The sequence below is a fragment of the Tachypleus tridentatus genome, chromosome 7, assembly GCF_004210375.1.
Source record: "Tachypleus tridentatus isolate NWPU-2018 chromosome 7, ASM421037v1, whole genome shotgun sequence".
Taxonomy (NCBI): domain Eukaryota; kingdom Metazoa; phylum Arthropoda; class Merostomata; order Xiphosura; family Limulidae; genus Tachypleus; species Tachypleus tridentatus.
In genome coordinates, this window is record NC_134831.1 from 73,953,465 (window position 1) to 73,975,982 (window position 22,518).

At 32.0% G+C, this 22,518-nt stretch overlaps 1 protein-coding gene across 8 annotated transcripts in view; it reads right to left on the reverse strand.

The window, feature by feature from the left end:
* LOC143255978 (epidermal growth factor receptor-like) overlaps positions 1-22,518 on the reverse strand; it is a 142,921-nt gene that overhangs the window by 17,806 nt on the left and 102,597 nt on the right. For all 8 annotated transcript variants that reach the window (XR_013030947.1, XM_076512477.1, XM_076512479.1 and 5 more), the window contains 9 exons: positions 22,419-22,497; positions 21,053-21,148; positions 18,231-18,482; positions 17,744-17,829; positions 16,481-16,622; positions 9,005-9,148; positions 7,691-7,798; positions 2,946-3,131; positions 2,274-2,337 (listed from right to left, as the gene is read on the reverse strand). Coding sequence is in view for 7 of the 8 variants with exons in the window: in XM_076512477.1 (XP_076368592.1) it covers positions 2,274-2,337; positions 2,946-3,131; positions 7,691-7,798; positions 9,005-9,148; positions 16,481-16,622; positions 17,744-17,829; positions 18,231-18,482; positions 21,053-21,148; positions 22,419-22,497 (1,157 nt within the window). In the remaining variant the exon portion in view is untranslated. The remainder of the gene's footprint in view (positions 1-2,273; positions 2,338-2,945; positions 3,132-7,690; positions 7,799-9,004; positions 9,149-16,480; positions 16,623-17,743; positions 17,830-18,230; positions 18,483-21,052; positions 21,149-22,418; positions 22,498-22,518) is intronic.

Genomic DNA, 22,518 nt, shown 5'->3' on the forward strand with positions numbered 1-22,518 from the left:
GTAACATGTTTCACCTTTTCTACTTCTGTAACACTCCACACCTACAGCCTTTTACAAATGAGTTTGGTAAGTTATATAATAACTTATGTAACAACAAGAGCTGATATAGCCATGGTGGAACATTGTTTATCAGAACTACATTTTATTGTTGTTTTGTATTTTGTAGGTAATTTAATGTCACTAAGGATATACAATAATCCTTTCTCACACAAAATACTCATAAACTTATACTGTAAAGATGTGTCTAGATTGGGAATTCAGAATTTCCAAAATGGAAATATCCCTCACACATTGCTGGTAAAATAAAGACAAATAAAAACATTACTGGAGTCTTTTGTCTATAACTTTACACAGTAATGTGTCTATTATTTTCATACTATTATACTAAGTAACTGGTTTATGACTTTCCATATTAACATATTATGTAATTGTCTATAACTTTACATATTAACCGACCAAGTGGCTTCTCTATGAGATTTCATATTAATATACCAAAGTAACAAACTTCACTATAATGTTTTATATTCTTTTACCAAATGGTTGATGTCTTATAACATAGAAATCCAGGAACATAAAGCCACTCATGAGGCCGAGGCAACATTAAAAACATACATAATAAAGAAGAATTTCTATCTATAACAGTAACAATTCTCATGTACAAAAGTTACTTCTATGACCTATCTGTTCATTCAACTGTCACATACCTCAAGCATAGCATAACATTCAAAGACAATAGAGGTCCTGTTGACCAATCTAGGCTGTTCATCTGCTACACTAAATTATATATACATACATACATACACGTGCACATGTATATATATACTCAAAGCCAGACCTATAATTCAAACATTTATTAAAGTAATAGAAGAATGAAATGGACATTCATGCTATTTCATGTAAATACATACTGGTCAAGGTATGAGACACAGCACTCGAGGATGTCTGTGCCATTGGCCAGACTTTTGAAACTGGTACTAAAAACTGTCACCCTCAGATACTAGATGTAATGTGAAAAATATGCATGATGTTGTAGAATGTTTTTGAAACAACAGTCCTAGAATGGAGCCTTTTCCATTTGCAATGGAAATTGCACTGCAGGATTATTGTCACAATGCACAATTCTCAGATAGAGCATGGCCAAATGTAGTGACATGGACTGTAACAATGTGATTAGACTCAAAAATCATTTTCATATAACTTACTCAACTTATGTATAACGTTTCATAATGTTACACTCAGTAAGTGATATATAATGTATGTATAACGTTTCATAATGTTACACTCAGTAAGTGATATATACTTTTCACACTGTTACACTAAGTAACTGGTTTAAGTAAGCTTTCCCAATATTGTGTTTAGTAACATGTTATAACCTTTCACATTATTATTAAAAGTAATTAATCTGTAACCTTTCATATTGCTACACTAAGTAACTTGTCGATAACTTTGGTGCTGTTTGTTTGTTTTTGGAATTTCACACAAAGTTAGTCAAAGGCTGTCTAGTTTAGCCATCTCTAATTTAGAGGTGATATATAAGAATAAAATACTGGGAAGACAGCCAAATCTTGGGCTACTATTTTACCAATAAATAATGGGATTGACCATCACATTATAATGCCACCACAGATGAAAGGACAAACATGATAAGTGATGGGATTAGAGATCATAACCTGCAGTTTTTAAGTGCCTATTCAAACAGACTATGCCAGACTCTAGCTTTGATATTGTTACATTACATAACAGGTCTATAACTTTTCATATTTACCCACTAAATAATTGTTTTATAATTTTTATATTGTGTTTAGTAAGTGGCTAATCTGTAACTTTGGATATTCTTACACTAAGTAACTGGCCTATAACTGATGGATTAACATATGTTTGTAAGGTAAATGAAATAAACAACAATTAATGATTGCTGTGTCTTTTAATAAATAAAAAGTATTAACTTTTACAGACTACTGTTTCTTGTTTGTTTCCTTGCTTACTTTGTTGGTATAATAGAGAAAAACAAAACAATTATTGGCTATGTTTTCAAATTTTGATAATAATATGGAACATCTGATATGTGTAGCTGTTAAAAGAAGTAGTAAAAAAACTAATTTTATACACAGTTGAATCAAGCTATTCAATGCCTGTGAAAGTAATTTTCAGTTCTAACAAAAATTATGGTTACCATTAGAGCAATTGCATCACCTGTTCTTTAAACAAGTTTACTTGTTGTTATTGTCAGTTTAAAATGTTCAAATTCCATGAATGTTGTCATATATACTTACATAGGACATTTCTTAAGGCAAGATCTCTGTGAACCACTTTTTTGTCTTCTAAATATGCCATGCCCTATTGGGAAAAACATTAGAAAGAATTATAAGATATGATGGACATTCACTTTTTCTGTCACGAAAATTGAATATTCTTGTTTAATAATTAACTACTAAAGGTAATAAGGTCGTTTTCACAACTCTTAGATACAATGTATTAATGTTTAGTGAAGAGTTAAAACAAGTCTTGACAGACTCAAACTTTGCTTATTCCAAGTGATGCTTAGTCTTATATAATTCACAGAGTACCTTTTGAAAACACCTCTAATTGGAACACCTTTGTATCTCTTCTCTAAGTCTCAGCAGTAGTTTAGATATTTAATCAAAATACAACATTATATTTCAAAAAAAAACGTGTATTGTAGTTTATACATTGCACAAGGTAAAAGATTTGAGCTTAGATTAGACTTCTAAAAAAATTAATTAATTATTAAAAATATTACGTCATCAATACCATAATTCATTTATATCATTATTTTTAATTAGTTTTAACACAACTTATAACGTGCTTACCTGTATGCAGGTAAGAAGTTTGTTCAGAATTAGAAGTTAATTACAGTCACTTCTCTTCTTGTTTTTAAATGTTATGAACTTTTTTCCAGCTAAAATTTTAGGAGGTCAACTTACCCTAGCAATCTGAGTACACCAGTTAAGTAGTGGCCTGGAACCAATTTTTTTCTTGTTGGTTTGGACATAGTTTAATAAACAGCCTAGTGGCATAAGCTGAGTAATAACCATAACTTGTGAGGTTACACAAACAGCTAGCAATTTTAAAACATTCAGATGGTCCATGCTAGCCATGATTTTGGCTTCCTAGTTGTAAAAGAAATTGTTAGTTTTGTTTTTAGCAAAAACTATTACACTAAGTTTGAAATTACATATCTAAAAGTAAAAATGCAGAGTAACTTGTATAAACTATATATTTCTGTCTGATTATTATAAATAATCAATTAAAAATATAAATTATACTACTTTTAACTTACATCTCTGGATAAATATTTGAAATGAAGAGATCAGTCAATTTAAACCACATCAATACCAGCAGGTGGAAAAACAAAATAGAATCAGGAACCTCTGTGTACATAGTCTGAGATTACTTTAAATTATGTAAATTATATGTGATAACAGTTAATTAAGTTTTGATTTACAAACCTTTAATTACAAAAACCTGTTATAGTTACATTGCTTTTAAAGTTGTTACAACCATTTTTATGAAATTCAGGTTTTGACAAAGATTATGTTAAATTTAGTTAACAGTATTAATTAAATTGTGCAGCAGTAGCTACACAAAAGTTATAATATTTTTATAAGAGAACAATACATAAAACAAGAACTTATATTTGTTAAGTTAGGCTTGAATAAACCAATGTACAAAATTCATAAACGTATAAAACCAACAACACCTTGTCTAAAATGTCTTCAGTATCAGGGCTACCATAAATCAACAATCTGTAACTGGCTGACCATTACCATATATTTTATTAATTTAAGATTAGCTTGACCAGCAGAATGTTTATCGTTCATTTTTGTTGATCATGTGCATATTTTACACATTTTCCTCTGTCATTTAGGTGAACTGTTTCTTAAATTTGTTTGTATATAACATCATCTCACACCCCAGTAGTTAACGGTAACACTGCTCTCAGAGAGAGAGAGAGAGGAAATAACTGGCACTGATGTGACCATCATTACAATAACTCTATATGGTCATGTAAATAAATTAACTGGTTTTTACTACGACTGTCTATAAACCATTATGTAATTTTATATAAATAACTTGATACAATGTTTTGTCAATAGCCAATAATCATCTCATGCTGAATTGTAACAACACCATTTTGAAGGAAATAAAAGGAAACTGAAGACTACTTAAACCAAACACTTGAGAACATCAAGTTTCAGATTAGGTATTTCTTGAAATTTAAGTTTTTATTATCAAGAATATTTTGAGATAACTTATGAAGTTTTTTCCTTTTGGTTCTTTTTATTAAACGTCTTTTGTAAAGGTTATTCAGGTCAAAGTTTGGATTTCAGATGCATTATTTGTAAAAGTCCAGAATGGACATTATCATAGTGCGAGTTTAATTCTGTTGGACTTGTGAAAGTTCTAATAAATATTCCGCTTCTTTGCTTGTTTTCAAGAACCATGGTATTAACATTTCAATCATTTTTAGTGTAAAATAAAATATCTGTTACAAGTTTACATGCAAAAAAAATGTTTTATATATTTTGATATGATGGTAAATCAAAAATGCATAAACAATCTACTTGCTACAAATGGCAATGAAGTGAACTTTCACATGAAAAACAAATGCTACCGATTTTAGAACTATTTATTTATTGTATTTACTATTATTTATAGTAATTTACTTACAACAGTAAGAACACAAAATGAAAACAACTATATTCTCGGATAACAACATATTTCTTATCTATATACACAAGTTTGATGTAAATATGTAATTCAGAGTATCAGATAGGAGCTATATATGTCAAAAGTATTGATAATTTATTTATTATAATATTAGCTATACTTTTATAACAAGATTTAGCACATTCATAAGTAAAATATATATAAAATTTAAGCCAGTAAAAATATTGCTTACACATGTTACAAATAAAAAATATTTAATAACAAAAACACTTAATAACTGATATGTGTACATCATTTCATTAGCAGGTTTTTTAAGTCAGTTAAATTATATTTTAAATCAATAAATTATAGGATCATCAGGGTACATCTCACTAATAACATTTTATGTAATAAAAGCATTAACCTGAAGATGACCTAGGAAGGTCAATGTGTTGTTCTCTCCTTATCAATAAAAGTGTTAATACCCATACCAGCTATTCTGAGATATATTATTACAAGTATAAAGAATTTGGTAATGACAGAATAGATTCATAAAAGACTTGGTATAATTCAAAACAAGTTCATAAAAACATCTGATAACTGCATAGAACAAATTCATAATATATCTGGTAATGATGCACAAATATGTTTGGTAATGACTCAATATACAGATAATAGATTCATAAAACATTTGGTAATGACACAGAACAGATAAAGGAAGGTAATGACACAACAGGTTAAGAAAGGTAATGACACAACAGGTTAAGAAAGGTAATGACACAACAGGTTAAGAAAGGTAATGACACAACAGGTTAAGAAAGGTAATGACACAACAGGTTAAGAAAGGTAATGACACAACAGGTTAAGAAAGGTAATGACACAACAGATTAAGGAAGGTAATGACACAACAGATTAAGGAAGGTAATGACACAACAGATTAAGAAAGGTAATGACACAACAGGTTAAGAAAGGTAATGACACAACAGATTAAGGAAGGTAATAACACAACAAGTTAAAGAAAGTAATGACACAACAGATTAAGAAAGGTAATGACACAACAGATTAAGGAAGGTAATGACACAACAGATTAAGAAAGTAAATGACAACAGATTAAGAAAGGTAAGACAAAGATAACAACAGATTAAGGAAGGTAATGACACAACGGAATAAAGAAGGTAATGCACAAAACAGATTAAAGAAAGTAATGACACAACAGATTAAGGAAGGTAATACACAGAACAAATTAAGGAAGGTAATACACAGAACAGATTAAGGAAGGTAATGCACAAAACAGATTAAGGAAGGTAATGCACAAAACAGATTAAAGAAGGTAATGACACAACAGATTAAGAAAGGTAATGACACAACAAGTTTAATAAAGTAATGACACAACAGATTAAGGAAGGTAATGACACAACGGATTAAAGAAAGTAATGACACAACGGATTAAAGAAAGTAATGACACAACGGATTAAAGAAAGTAATGACAACGGATTAAAGAAAGTAATGACAACAGATTAAAGAAAGTAATGACAACAGATTAAAGAAAGTAATGACACAACGGAATAAAGAAGGTAATGCACAAAACAGATTAAGGAAGGTAATAACACAACAAGTTAAAGAAAGTAATGACAACAGAATAAAGAAGGTAATGACACAATGGAATAAAGAAGGTAATGCACAAAACAGATTAAGGAAGGTAATAACACAACAAGTTAAAGAAAGTAATGACACAACAGATTAAGGAAGGTAATGACACAACAGATTAAGGAAGGTAATGACACAACAGATTAAGGAAGGTAATGACACAACAGATTAAGGAAGGTAATGACACAACAGATTAAGGAAGGTAATGACACAACAGGTTAAGAAAGGTAATGACACAACAGATTAAGGAAGGTAATAACACAACAAGTTAAAGAAAGTAATGACACAACAGATTAAAGAAGGTAATGACACAACAGGTTAAAGAAAGTAATGACACAACAGATTAAAGAAGGTAATGACACAACAGATTAAAGAAGGTAATGACACAACAGGTTAAATAAAGTAATGACACAACAGATTAAAGAAAGTAATGACACAACGGATTAAAGAAAGTAATGACAACAGATTAAAGAAAGTAATGACACAACGGATTAAAGAAGGTAATGCATAAAACAGATTAAAGAAAGTAATGACACAACGGAATAAAGAAGGTAATGCATAAAACAGATTAAAGAAAGTAATGACACAACAGATTAAGGAAGGTAATACACAGAACAAATTAAGGAAGGTAATACACAGAACAGATTAAGGAAGGTAATGCACAAAACAGATTAAGGAAGGTAATGCACAAAACAGATTAAAGAAGGTAATGCACAAAACAGATTAAAGAAGGTAATGCACAAAACAGATTAAAGAAAGTAATGACACAACAGGTTAAAGGATATAATGACACAGAACAAGTTAAGAGACTTGAAGACTGTGTAAGATGTAATAAAATGAGTAATTACTCATGTAGTAATTTAAATTGTTACAAAAGTTACTTACTAGCAAACAAGAGTTTATTTATTCTGGTAAGAAAACAATGTATTTGCTGACATATTCCCATTTATTTTATTTCTATCTCTTTATTTCAAGTTGACACATATTTTTCTAAATTGTTTAAACAATCTATTACATGTATCTGTTACTGAGCAGTTTGGCATGTTACTTCAACTACATTTAACATGTAAAAACAACCTAACTGTTTGGCTATTTACTAAGTTATAGTTTATTTAACATAAGTACATAAACCTTAAACATATTATTCTTAATTTTGTCTATTGTAAGTTTTCATAAAAATCACAATAATTATTGTAATCAGCTGACGTAATTACGATTTTTTATTGCATTTCTTACTTTCTGTCATGTTACTCAATAAATGCCAAAAAAACTAATTTGTAAATATAAAGAATAATCCATAATCCTCAAGTTTTTTAATATTGTTTCATTCGAGTAAAATAGCAATCTAAACTACATTAGAAATATTACTCACCTCTAAAAATATATTATTATTGGAAGGTCCTGTCTCAGAATTTTTATCATTCAATACTTTTATTGCTACTGGAATTTTGACATTTTCCCCTTGAGGTATCCACATGCCCTACAAATAAATTAGTTATTTAGTAACAATGTTACACAAAAGAAGAGTATTTACTGCTATTCATGACCATTAAAGTTGTTAAAGGACTCGAGAAACGAATGTTTTTTAGAAGTTTCTTATTTCAGTCTTTCACAATAATTACAAGAAACGTAAATCTAAAAAAAAAATTCTTTTTTCTATCTTTATCTTTAAATTTACAGCCCAGATGGCCAGGTGGTTAAGGCACTCAACTCGTAATCCGAGGGTCGCAGGTTCGAATCTTCGTCACACTGAACATGCTCACCCTTTCAGCCATTGGAGCGTTATAATGTGTCCCTTAATTCCACGGTGGGTGGTGCCTTTCCTCTAGTCTTACACTGCTAAATTAGGGATGGCTAACGCAGATAGCCCTCGTGTAGCTTTGCACAAATTTCAAAAACAATCAAAGAAACAAATTTTATTAAAAAGGCCCCCACTAGTACAGCGGTATGTCTCCGGATTTACGATGCTAAAATCAGGGGTTCGATTCCCCTTGGTGGACTCAGCAGATAGCCTGATGTGGCTTTGCTACAAGAAAATACACACCTTTAAATTTTGTACTAATGTTGAAAATTACAAAAATTCACACATTTTTTGTAATTTGTTTTTATCTTGAAGGTAAAATCTAAATGCTAACTTTTCTTTTAATTTTTTTTACAATGCTGATGGTAAATACTGTTTGCTTTGTTAAATTTAGAGCATAGCAGCTCAACAGTTATTTACATTAGCAATAGAAGTGACAGACTAGATGAAAAGCAGCTAGTCAACACTACTCAATACCAACGTTTTGGACACTCTGATTAGAAAGTGGAACTAGCAATAACCTTATAATGCCTCTACAGCTGAGAGAGTGAATATGTTCAATGATGAGATTCAAACATGCAATCTGCAAATTGCAATTCAAGCACCCTAACTGCCAAGCCCAATGATGAATGCAGAAAACACTAAAATGTTTAAAAAATACTATAACATCCTCTATTCATGATCTAATATGTCAATGCCACCCATAGACCTTAATTACATTTAATACAACTACTTACATATTCAGAAGTCTAATTCTTCATCTGTCAAAATATCACTTCAATAGACTAATAAATACATGTTTATAATATCCAGCCATCTAAATTCCATATTTTCCAACATACATTCTCTGTAGATCTTTGTTTAAATATGAACAATAATTCTCACTTTATAGACTGTTCCAAATGCTCCATTCCCCAAGACACCTCCTCTGTAAAGTTCTTCTTCTTTAACCAGTCGAAGTTGGGCAAGGTTTGGCATAACATTAGATGGAATCACAGGCTCACTCTCATTGTTTAGTTTAGTAAATTTCTAGGAAAAAAAATATTATGTCATAAGTGGGTGGCTTATGTACTTTAATATTTTGAAATATATCATAAAGAATAGATATCATAGTACGTTTATTCACACTTCACAGATTTCAACTAAAAAATCTTTGACAAAAATAATTTACAAAAAAAGTGTATTGCAACATTTTAACACGGCACTTACCAAAAATGTGGACTACTTTCTGTTTTGATAGGGAGTTATTAGCTCAATCAATTCCATAAATGAGTTAAAACGAAAATTTTGTGAAAATTTTATAACATATTGTCTTAAATTCAAGATAGGCCTAAGAAAAGGAAACAGGATAAGAAGAAATATTAAATCTAATTGGCTTATTAAAGACATTAAGAAGAAAATCAGGGATAAATACTATATGTTTGAGAAGTTTAAATTCAATTATGGAAACTAAAGAAAGCTCACAAGAAACAACTGGCTGATAGTGTTAAACCAACAGAAGAAAGTTGTTTTTCAAGCATGTTAATTAAAGAAAAACAAAATGTTCAAATGCTGGTTTGAGCTCTTAAATGCTGACAGCAAAGTTACTGTTGGAGACTGAGATTTTTTTATTTTCTTCTGTTTTTAAGAGAGAGTATATTAGCAGCATTATTGACCTTAAGCATTCTTTGTGAAATACTGGAATTGACTTAAATCACATCTACTTCAATCCCCTGGTGGTACGTACGACAATTAAACGATTAAAAATAGATTCAGCATCTAGTTTTCTAGAAGGTCAAAAATATTTGAGTAGATCCTTTTTTTTAAATTTATTTTGGCAAATAAATAGACTAGGTAATTCTATGGTAACATGATTCAATGGAAGAAAACAAACTGTTATTATGTTGTTATTAATGAAGTCCAGTCAAACTGGGCCATTGTTATTAGTGGAATATTTGGGGATGAGTACTTGAACATTTGCTTTTTCATGGTGAGGTGAATAAATATTTGGGAAATTACCTTTCCTGATAGTAATTGCAAGGAAATGCATCTAGATTATTATAATTTAGATTAGACATTTAATACAACTCATTCAATAGCATGGATGAAGAAAAACATCTCTGCCAAATGATGGATAAGTCATTAAAGTTATTGAGGAAGTGTTCTGTTGTTATCACCTAAGGTAATGCAATTCTAGGATATGAGGAAGTGTTCTGTTGTTATCACCTAAGGTAATGCAATTCTAGGATATGAGGAAGTGTTCTGTTGTTATCACCTAAGGTAATGCAATTCTAGGATATGAGGTAGTGTTCTGTTGTTATCACCTAAGGTAATGCAATTCTAGGATATGAGGTAGTGTTCTGTTGTTATCACCTAAGGTAATGCAATTCTAGGATATGAGGTAGTGTTCTGTTGTTATCACCTAAGGTAATGCAATTCTAGGATATGAGGAAGTGTTCTGTTGTTATCACCTAAGGTAATGCAATTCTAGGATATGAGGTAGTGTTCTGTTGTTATCACCTAAGGTAATGCAATTCTAGGATATGAGGTAGTGTTCTGTTGTTATCACCTAAGGTAATGCAATTCTAGGATATGAGGTAGTGTTCTGTTGTTATCACCTAAGGTAATGCAATTCTAGGATATGAGGTAGTGTTCTGTTGTTATCACCTAAGGTAATGCAATTCTAGGATATGAGGTAGTGTTCTGTTGTTATCACCTAAGGTAATGCAATTCTAGGATATGAGGTAGTGTTCTGTTGTTATCACCTAAGGTAATGCAATTCTAGGATATGAGGTAGTGTTCTGTTGTTATCACCTAAGGTAATGCAATTCTAGGATATGAGGAAGTGTTCTGTTGTTATCACCTAAGGTAATGCAATTCTAGGATATGAGGTAGTGTTCTGTTGTTATCACCTAAGGTAATGCAATTCTAGGATATGAGGTAGTGTTCTGTTGTTATCACCTAAGGTAATGCAATTCTAGGATATGAGGAAGTGTTCTGTTGTTATCACCTAAGGTAATGCAATTCTAGGATATGAGGAAGTGTTCTGTTGTTATCACCTAAGGTAATGCAATTCTAGGATATGAGGTAGTGTTCTGTTGTTATCACCTAAGGTAATGCAATTCTAGGATATGAGGAAGTGTTCTGTTGTTATCACCTAAGGTAATGCAATTCTAGGATATGAGGTAGTGTTCTGTTGTTATCACCTAAGGTAATGCAATTCTAGGATATGAGGTAGTGTTCTGTTGTTATCACCTAAGGTAATGCAATTCTAGGATATGAGGTAGTGTTCTGTTGTTATCACCTAAGGTAATGCAATTCTAGGATATGAGGTAGTGTTCTGTTGTTATCACCTAAGGTAATGCAATTCTAGGATATGAGGAAGTGTTCTGTTGTTATCACCTAAGGTAATGCAATTCTAGGATATGAGGTAGTGTTCTGTTGTTATCACCTAAGGTAATGCAATTCTAGGATATGAGGAAGTGTTCTGTTGTTATCACCTAAGGTAATGCAATTCTAGGATATGAGGTAGTGTTCTGTTGTTATCACCTAAGGTAATGCAATTCTAGGATATGAGGTAGTGTTCTGTTGTTATCACCTAAGGTAATGCAATTCTAGGATATGAGGTAGTGTTCTGTTGTTATCACCTAAGGTAATGCAATTCTAGGATATGAGGTAGTGTTCTGTTGTTATCACCTAAGGTAATGCAATTCTAGGATATGAGGAAGTGTTCTGTTGTTATCACCTAAGGTAATGCAATTCTAGGATATGAGGTAGTGTTCTGTTGTTATCACCTAAGGTAATGCAATTCTAGGATATGAGGTAGTGTTCTGTTGTTATCACCTAAGGTAATGCAATTCTAGGATATGAGGTAGTGTTCTGTTGTTATCACCTAAGGTAATGCAATTCTAGGATATGAGGAAGTGTTCTGTTGTTATCACCTAAGGTAATGCAATTCTAGGATATGAGGTAGTGTTCTGTTGTTATCACCTAAGGTAATGCAATTCTAGGATATGAGGTAGTGTTCTGTTGTTATCACCTAAGGTAATGCAATTCTAGGATATGAGGTAGTGTTCTGTTGTTATCACCTAAGGTAATGCAATTCTAGGATATGAGGAAGTGTTCTGTTGTTATCACCTAAGGTAATGCAATTCTAGGATATGAGGTAGTGTTCTGTTGTTATCACCTAAGGTAATGCAATTCTAGGATATGAGGTAGTGTTCTGTTGTTATCACCTAAGGTAATGCAATTCTAGGATATGAGGTAGTGTTCTGTTGTTATCACCTATGGTAATGCAATTCTAGGATATGAGGTAGTGTTCTGTTGTTATCACCTAAGGTAATGCAATTCTAGGATATGAGGTAGTGTTCTGTTGTTATCACCTAAGGTAATGCAATTCTAGGATATGAGGTAGTGTTCTGTTGTTATCACCTAAGGTAATGCAATTCTAGGATATGAGGAAGTGTTCTGTTGTTATCACCTAAGGTAATGCAATTCTAGGATATATATAAGATGTACAGATTCAAAGTAACAAAATCCAAAGATAGTTACATACTGCTGGCCAAAATCTTAAGGCCAATTAACATAAAGAAAAAAATATGCATTTTGCATTGTTAGACTCAACCACTTATTTCAGTAGAGCTTTGAAAGATGAAAATAAGAAAAGTGAAAATAGAAATAAAAAACTTTTTTAGCATTTAATGGGGAAAATGTGAACACTATGAAATTAGCCTAAATACTAGCTGGTCAAAAGTTTAAGACCTTACCAAATAGAAGTCCTAAACAGGGTAGGAAATGCCCAACAAGAGGTCTCAGTTGTGAGTTGCACGGCTGTCATTGCAAATAACTTCAAACATTTGCTTTGGCATGGTCGATATAAGCATTTGCAGAAGGCTGGCTGGAATGTTATTCCAAGTGGTGAGGATGGCTTCACGAAGATCATGCACTGTTTGGAATTAACATCCATTTTTATAACTTCCCTTGTCATCCACCCCCAAACATTTTCAATGGGGGTTCAGTTCGGGCAAACACACTGGATGGTCCAAAAGAATCACGTTATTCACCATGAAAAAGTCCTTTGTCCTGCAGGCATTGTGGATTGCAGCATTGTCCTGCTGAAAGATCTAGTCATTTCCACACAAGCGAGGGCCTTTAGTCAATAAGGATGCTCTCTTCAACATGCCAATATAGCCAGCTGCTGTTTGATGCCCCTGTATAACCTGAAGCTCTATTGTTCCATGGAAGGAGAAAGCACCCCAGATCATGATGGAACCTTCTCCACATTCTGCCACATTCAAGCTCTGTCAACATTTTAGTCTTTGTCATGTTTTTACCCAATGTAACACAGGAGATGTCAGTGGGAGATGTTGACAACGCTAATGCTTGAACACAAATGACTAAATTTTGTTAAAAGGTTTTCCGATTAACACTTTGTTTCAGTATGGTCTTAAACTTTTGACCAGCTAGTATTTAGGCTAATTTCATAGTGTTCACATTTTCTCTATTAAATGCTAAAAAAGTTTATTTGTATTTTCCCTTTTCTTATTTTCATCTTTCAAATCTCTACTCAAATAAGTGGTTGAGCTTAACAATGCAAAATGCATATTTTTTCCTTATGTTCACTGGCCTTAAGAATTTGGCCAGCAGTGTATCAGTATACAAATTAGCATTTAAACTTAACTTCTAAAACTGTGTATAGTTTGGATTTCCTTGTATCTAGGGGTACTTATCTTATAGGAAATATTTCAGAAGAGAACTACCGGGATGATTCCAGAAGTAAAAAGGTTATTCTCCAGGGATAAATTAAGATCTCTTATGTTACTTTTCCTTGAGAAAAGAAGAGTAAGGTGCAATCTTACTAAAGTTTATAAGAATACCCACAAGGTTGATAGAATAAAAGTCTCTGAATTATTTCCACCATATTCCGAAGAGAATAGAATGATAAGATACAAATGTAAGATAAGGAAAAGGAAGGCTAGGCTTCAGTTAAGACAGTTTTATTTTACCAACTATTTAATTGACTTGTTGAGAGAGTTGCTGTTAACAGTAGTGTAAAGCAGCACTCTACAGAAACTTAAAGGGGTGGGGGAGATCTATGACATCCTTGAAGGACCAAGTGATTCCTAGTTGTCTTATATGTTATGTTATAACCAATGATCTTTATTTTCTTTTTTTTTGGCATAACATGTAATCACTAAACAAACGTTTACTAAAAATGTATTATCTTAAAAACCTTGCAACACAATTAATCCTAAAGGTGTTAAAATCTAAATAATTTTATATATTTCTTTAACATCACATTTTCAAGTTCAGTGACATATGTTCTAACTGAGTTATTTAAATTTCTGTATTTTTTTTTATCTCAGACACTACAGTGGAGCAGATAGGATAATAATTATTAAATAGACATTTAGTTTAAACTAAAACATAAATGGAGAAACGTTTATCTTTCATTGATCAATTACTTTTATTAGTTTTATAAAATAATGACCTATGAAATGTAACTTTTGTAATTTTTAAGAAAACTTTGTTTAAAGAAAGCTCCAACTTAACCTTATTATTTGTTTAACTTCAAATTGAAATTACAGCAAAAGTAAAAAAATGATAGTTATAATGTCATATTCTGAGAAGTCTCCAAGGTGAAACATACAGCACACAAGCGAAATGTTATCCACACATGCATGAAGAATTATAAGGTCAGGAGAGCAGGATGAAACTGGGTTCTCAGCTATATGACTTCCACCATGTTTCTCTGGCCTAACCTCTGCTAACTACTGGCTACAGGGCTTTCTTTAGATACAAGTCTAATCCAACAACCATTCATGATTCCAACCTAACCACAACTATCAGTAGCTATTCCTCAGCTGAAAGATGCCATTGGAAAAAAGTTTTGGGTGAATCTCGTAAGATGTTACAGCATTCATTTTCAGAATAGACTTATGATGTTGATAACTCTTATCAACAGTAATGCCCAAAACATCATGTACAGAGACTAATGTAATACACTATCCATGCTCTGTTAATAGGTACACAAAATATTCCAGTCATATGTGACATGGTTTGTCCAAAAAAAACTGTTCCAAATACTTATCTTTCATGTCCCATTAAGTACTAACACCAAGAACAGTACACAGAGGACTGTGAAAGAGGGTGAATACTATTATTATCATTACTTCACATTTATTATGGTGGGTAAAATTTAACATAAATTTAGTCTAGCTTTCTACCACTTATTAGATAGTGTATATTACTATACTATTAACTATAAGATTCTGTTTGAGACACTGTATTTAACCAGTTTATGAAGCTTAGTATTCAGTAGAACATATGAATGATTTATTGTAGCTAATATTCTGTATAAACACTTATTACTTCTGTCACAAAAGGTAAATGGACGTTATGTTTTCACCACTGTGTTTATATGTGTGTTTGAATGGATTTGGACGAATGTTAGTGCACATTTGGACTATGACCCAAGTTAGGAGTGATCAGTTTTGGATAGTCAATGTCAAAGGTTAAAGCCACAGCAAAGTCACGAAAATCCACAAAATCTCTATCTGTTAACATGAGAACAGAAGTTTTGCACTGTTTTTGCTCTATAACTCAATCAAAAATGATCAGATTGTAATGAAACTTTGTGGACCTAAATAGAATATTATTCTTGAGCATCCTGCCAAAACTGGTCTGTGTCTGCTGAAAAAGATGGACATACAAACACATTTTCATACTATGCTTTGAGAGCCCAATATGATCAACACTGTATGATAGAGGGATGCACTCTACTGGGTACCTCTCGAGTTTTTCATGTAACAGTTACTATACACATCTTTCTATACAAACACATCCCATATATGTTTGCTACATTTGAATATTTATATTTTAAGGTATCACACTGTCTTATTTGGTAGAATACTTGTGTTTATAGTGATAAAAAAGTAATAAACCAGCTTATAATTATTCCTTTTGTATATGTTATTTGATTTGCTGTCCAAAATTAAATATACATTTACACTGATTCTTTTAAAATTGATATAGCTGAGCTCAGTAAGTATTTTTGTGTTAAAATATTCACAAAGTTTTGAATTTAATCAAGCTAATTCAGAATTGCAATTAAAGTGATAACTAGAAATAGAACTAATATAAAACCACAAATAACCATTTCACAATAACTTATAAAATATCTTGTACCACCCAAAAATACTGTAATATTGCACATAAAACACTAAAAGTAGTTAAGTAAGGGAAAATATTTGCCAAATAAATTGGGCAAGGAGAGAAGTGTAAAATATTAGTGCCAGTGAAACATACCAGTGTAATGCACTGTCCTCAGATATATTTCTTTCTTCAATTTATGGAGAAAAATAACAGATGTTTCTTTCTTACCTCAGCCATTTTTACAGTACTTTTGTTAGTCCGAGCACGTTGCAGCAACCAGTATATGATTCCGACAACAAGAATAAAAAAAGCCAGTAATGGACCAATAGTAACACCCAGAATTATTCGTTGTTTCTTTTCTTCACTGGTGCTGTTGAAAAGTCATGCATTTGGTTACTTTCATATTTCGTAAGATTTATATCATTTTAAATTCACTCCAAATACTTAGATTTTTAGCCTATTTCAAAACAAAACTATGAAAGAAAAATAAAATGCTTTGTGTAATTTCAGCTATTGTAACTTCAAAAGCAAGAAGACATGAAGTTCATATCAATTCATCAATAAAAAGACTAGAACAATAATTTAATTATATCTGAAGCCCGGCATGGCCAGGTGGGTTCAAGCATTAAACTCATAATTTGAGGGTTGCAGTTTGAATCTCCATCGCACCACACATGCTCGCCCTTTCAGCCATGAGGACATTATAATGTTATGATCAATCCCACTATTCGTTAGTAAAAGAGTAGCCCAAGAGTTGGAGATGGGTGGTGATGACTAGCTGCCTTTCCTCTAGTCTTACACTGCTAAATTAGGGGCAGCTAGCACAGACAGCCCTTGAGTAGCTTTGCACAAAATTAAAAAAACAAAACAAGTATATCTGAAGTAAAAGACTAGAACAATAATTTAAGTATATCTGAAGTCAGCTTCTTTAAATAAAGCTGGAAAAGGACATCACTGCAAACGTCCACAATAATCCAAGAAAGTATTGTACTTTAATTTATACCTTGCTGTTGTAAAAAAAAAAAACTTTAAAAGTTTTGATGATTGGATTTTACTAAACAGCAATTGAAAAGCAAAGTAAAAGGGTCCTGAAAACTATGTACTTAAAGGTTTTTCCACCAAGAGAATAACAAGCTCATTAAGAAGTCCATTCAAAAAGAAACTGAAAAAGTATATCAATGCATTTGCTTTCACTGCTGTTTATGTGAAAAAAGACAATATGAGTGCCAGAAATATCTATGTGAACAATTCATATGATCTTTTTGTACAACTCTTTACAGCTTTCATAAAAAATATATAACATTAACAACAGACTATTCATTCAGGTTCAAATAAACATAAAACAATACATTATAACATGCTTTATTTAAATCCACTTGTCTTAAAGATATAGCATCTTTTAATTTTTATTAGTTTATTTTGCATCTAATTAAATACTTTGGTGAAATGACTAACTACAGTATGAACGTGTTCCTGAACTTTAACACTTACTCTGATGGGTCCACACTGGAACAATATGGTGACTCTTGAAGAACTCTGTATGGCTTCTCAGGTGGACACACAATAGTGCAGTTAAACTAGGACAAACACAGAAATTGCTTTCTTATATTCAACAAAAAATTGAGTACACTATATAGCACTATTTAAAACATTCCTACAAAGTACACAACAACCGAATCATCATAATTATAATACTTCATGTTTTTGTTATGTCTAACAGACTGATTCTTATAATATAATGTTATGGTTATGATGGACAAAAGAAAAACAACTTTCACATGAAAAAACTGCATTTAAAGTATGGCTTGAAAAAACCATTTTCCAGCTTGTGAATCTGGAAAAAATGGGTTAAATCAAAAGAGGGATCAAGTATTTAACAGCCTACCTTTGATATTAAAATGTCTAATCTCTTTTGTCATTATATTTTAAAATAAGACCTATCAAAAAGTATGAACCTATAAGACATAACTCTACCAACCTTTGTTTTATCATCTTTTAAATAGACTTTGAAGTTACGACAATCTTTGCATTCCATGGTGGTTGGACCTGTACATTCCCTACACTCATTGGCACATTTCAGGCAGTTTCGACTAGCATTATCAGCATAATGGTCAATAGGGCACATTGACTTACACTGTTCTCCTGAGATGTAGTTTTTACACTCACATAAAGATCTGTGTGTTCCATATCCAGTACAGTTTAAACATTCAGTGTGACACGGTCGGCAAACCTTAATGAACACAAAAACACATAATAACAATTTTGTGTCATGTAAGATTAATGGCAAATCATTCAAGAAATAAAAACAACTCAAGTGTTATCTAAGAAAACTACTGAATTTTGATTACTGCTGATCTGCATCTTGTTTCTTTATGAAGTCATACCTAGATGGAAAGAAAAGTGATATTCGCTTAAAGAGAGATGACTCCTAACTTAACAATCTAATCAACCTACAAGTTTCCTTTTCCAACAGTGAACTCTAAGCTTTATAAGACACACAAATGGAGACAATTTGTTCTAACTCATACATGTTAAAAAATGTGCATTAAAATGTAATTATATTATATAGAGTGGACTAATTAAAGAATATCAAAATATTTGTGATGCTAAATATTACTCGAAAAGAGACGAAAACAGTGCATTCCCGATTTCAAGTTTTTCACACCACAGAAGAAGGAAATGTCAAAAGTGTCACTTTAACTGATTACCTGGTTAGTGAAAAAAATTTATTTGTTTTTTATATCATTCACTCCTCAAAAAATAATTTGTCACTTAAAAAATATGGTAAAGTTAACATTTTCTTAACTGAAATGTATTTCTGATAGATACCCCCAAAATAGCTTTTCTCAGTTAGTACTGCCCTCTATTGGTACAAATATTCAGTGATCCCCAATATCATTCCACCTTCAACTTCTTTGTACCCACACGTAAATGATTATGCAGCATATCTCCTCCAATAGAAGCATGTCATTACCACTATCATAACCAATGCCTTCTCCAACGAGCACACAACTCACAAAACACCTTAAAAACAGATCCTGAAAAAGGATCCATTGGTTTAGTAACACTCACTAAAGGTGACACGTGGATACAACAAAGCAGAGCGAAGGCTTTGTGAGAAGTCCACATCTCCACAGTCTTTCATGGAGTAGGGAAAAAAGGACTAATAAACTGTGAATGAGACATGCCATATCCTGTAAATAAAGAGAGAGATCTAAATGTTGGGAATTAAAAACACGAATTGTCAACCCACTATAGCACCCTCTCAAAGAAGAAAGTCAGTATGAACAGCAAATCTAACCTGAGAGGAAACCAAAAGTAGACAATCATCCATGTAATGATAAAAATAAGGGCCTCTGGCATAAATCAGTCAAGTGAATGACTGACGAATAGGCAGATAGCATTAGGAGCCAAGGCCAGGCAAAACAGCAGAGCCTAGAACTGATAAACATGCTTCTTATAACAATACAGAGGAAATGTCCAGATACCTGGGAGATGAAAAATGTAGACAGGCATCCAACATATTCCTTTCACCATTCACAACATAGGAATGAAAACCCACTGAAGGGTCAAGTAAGATTCCAAAGTAAATTTGGGTATCACAAGGAAATACTTCAGGAATGATAAATCTATAACTTGTTCCTTCTATGTATGGCCTATTTCTCAATTAAGTCTTTAACCACCTCTTGTAAATGATAATAAAAGAACAGGATCTGTTGGTGGGGGGGGGTAAAAGGATGAAAAGACAATGGAGAGGGAAAGGGTCAGTATAGCCAATTGATCCACTGTAATTAGGTTCTACATATGGCAAAAATGGAAATACTGGGCACTCACTGCACCAAATTCTGTAATCTTCTGATAGACCTTCAAGTAGCAATTAAACTGCTATTGGGAAAACAAACAGAAGCCAGGACAAGCAAGGGTTAGATGAGGATGGGAATACGAAAACAGTATGAGGAGGTTGGGATAAACAGCAAGTTAACAAGAATAATAAAGACAAGCAGGCTAAACCTGAGTCTCCAATGAATCAAGGAATATCTCTTCACAAAAAAGGTGTCATGCATAATTTGTACAGCAAGATAGCACGTAAACCTACTCAAAAAAGAATAGCATCCCAATTCAGAATATCTCAATAGTATATCAGTCACACCTGAAAAGCCAGAGCCAAAGATAAAAGATATTCTACTATAGTAAACAGAATATTTTGAATGCCATCTGAAACCTTTCAGGAAATAAATGAATTGCCTGAGCTAGCAAGTGCATAATCGATAATGCATTCAAAATATTGTCAAAACATGCACAGTCCATATTTTAGAAACCATAGGTTGACTTGAATTTAAAAAAAAATCTTTTTAATTGAATATTTATTTTAATGTTGTGTGTTATTTATTTATTATTTTAACACCATGAAAACAATCATTAGATATAAGAAACAGTCCTTTTTTAGAAAAGATCATGCACAGTCCACATTGATGGCTGTAGGGACAGGTTTTGTGTTTAGAAGACAATTTAAGTGTCATTGAGACTATGGCTAGAGAAGAGTAACGTATTTGACTACATTAGGCAAACATCAAATCTCAAAGCAGCTAAGAAACTTTTGAAAATTTATTATAATATGTTTCTGCTTTTAGACTAAAAAAAAGAAAATATAACCAGTTCCAAGTCCCAGATCCAAAAAGATTTGGAAGAAAATAGAGCACAGGTGGGAATAATGTACACAACTCTTGTTTCTTTATCTCAAGATGTACTGAGAAAAGTTTTTATTTGCTAAAGATAATGAAATAAAAATAGTGAGCTCACAGGTTTTCCTAACAATTTCTTTAAGACTTTATCTGATGGCCCAACATATTCTGTGTAATATCCTTCTGGGCAAGGCTGGTCAGCTGTCACACACACCTAAAACAAAATTAAAATAGTTCATTAAAATTCTTTGGAAAGATGCCCCATGAAGAACTAATTTCTTTAAATTCTATGTACTATTTTACAGTAATTTAGCTACGTTTCTTGTATATGGGATGGTTACACTAATTATGGTTGGCACTGTTAAAATATGTGGTTCTCATAGCAGTTATAACAATTTATCTCCATCAATTTGCTTCATACAAATTTTGATAGATTTTAATATTATGGCATTTAATCATCTTGTTTATGAACTAACTATCTTAGGTTCTAGAAATATACAAAAGTGAATAACAAATGTAAAAACGGCTGGTTTGGGTTGAGAAATTTTTTTTTATGTAGAGGAGTGAACAATGTTTCGACATTTTTCAGTCATCGTTGGGTTCACAAAGAAAGAAAGAGGTAACTGACCACAGGTTTGAAGAGGATTGTGTAACTGAGTGTAGGAATGTAGAGAGCGTGCTTAAATGTTTGAGTATATAATTTTATATTATTTATTTTATTATTTATTATATTATTTTTAATATAAGTATAAAGGTGTTCCTTTGTATTGGTTTATTTTGGGTTTGAGTTGTTGTATAAGTAAGGCTTCTTTAATTTAGCGTTTGTTTGGGTTTGTTTCTTTGTTTAGTATTTGAGTGTTTTCTATGGTTATCTTGTGTTTATTTGACTTACAGTGTTCGAAAACGTATGAAGGTGACTTTTTATGTTCTTTGAATCTGGTTTCCATTTTTTCTACTTGTTTCTCCAATATAGACGTCATGGCAGTTACCACATTGTATTTTATAAATAAGCCCAAAATAAACCAATACAAAGGAAGACCTTTATACCTATATTAAAAAATATATTCAAACATCTAAGAACACCCTCTACATTCCTACACAACCCCCTTCAAAGATGTGGTCAGCTACTGGTCAGTTACCTCTTTCTTTGTGAACCTGACAATGATCGAAGAAGGTCAAAACATTGTTCACTCATCTACATAAAAAATTTTCTCAACCCAAACCAGCCATTTTACATGTATATTTTTCTCTACAAGTGGGTTTTCTCGTCATCACTGAAAAGTGAATAACTTTCAGCTTCCTTTGTCAAGAGAATTGAAGAATAAGAATCTGCATTCTATGTAACCAACTTAGGAATTCACTAAGTTTTACCTCTTTTATCAATTTAGATTTGATGCATAACTTATTAAGCTAAATAGTTCAGTTCATAAATTTGTACAGGCCTGCCAAACAACAGCTAACACAAGATAAAATAATGTGCTTACCACTTTGTCACTGGTTATAACAGCCTTATCACAGGAATTGCACCCGTTAGGGCCCAGAATTTTGCTTGGGCCAGTGCAGCTACAACAACACAACAAAAAA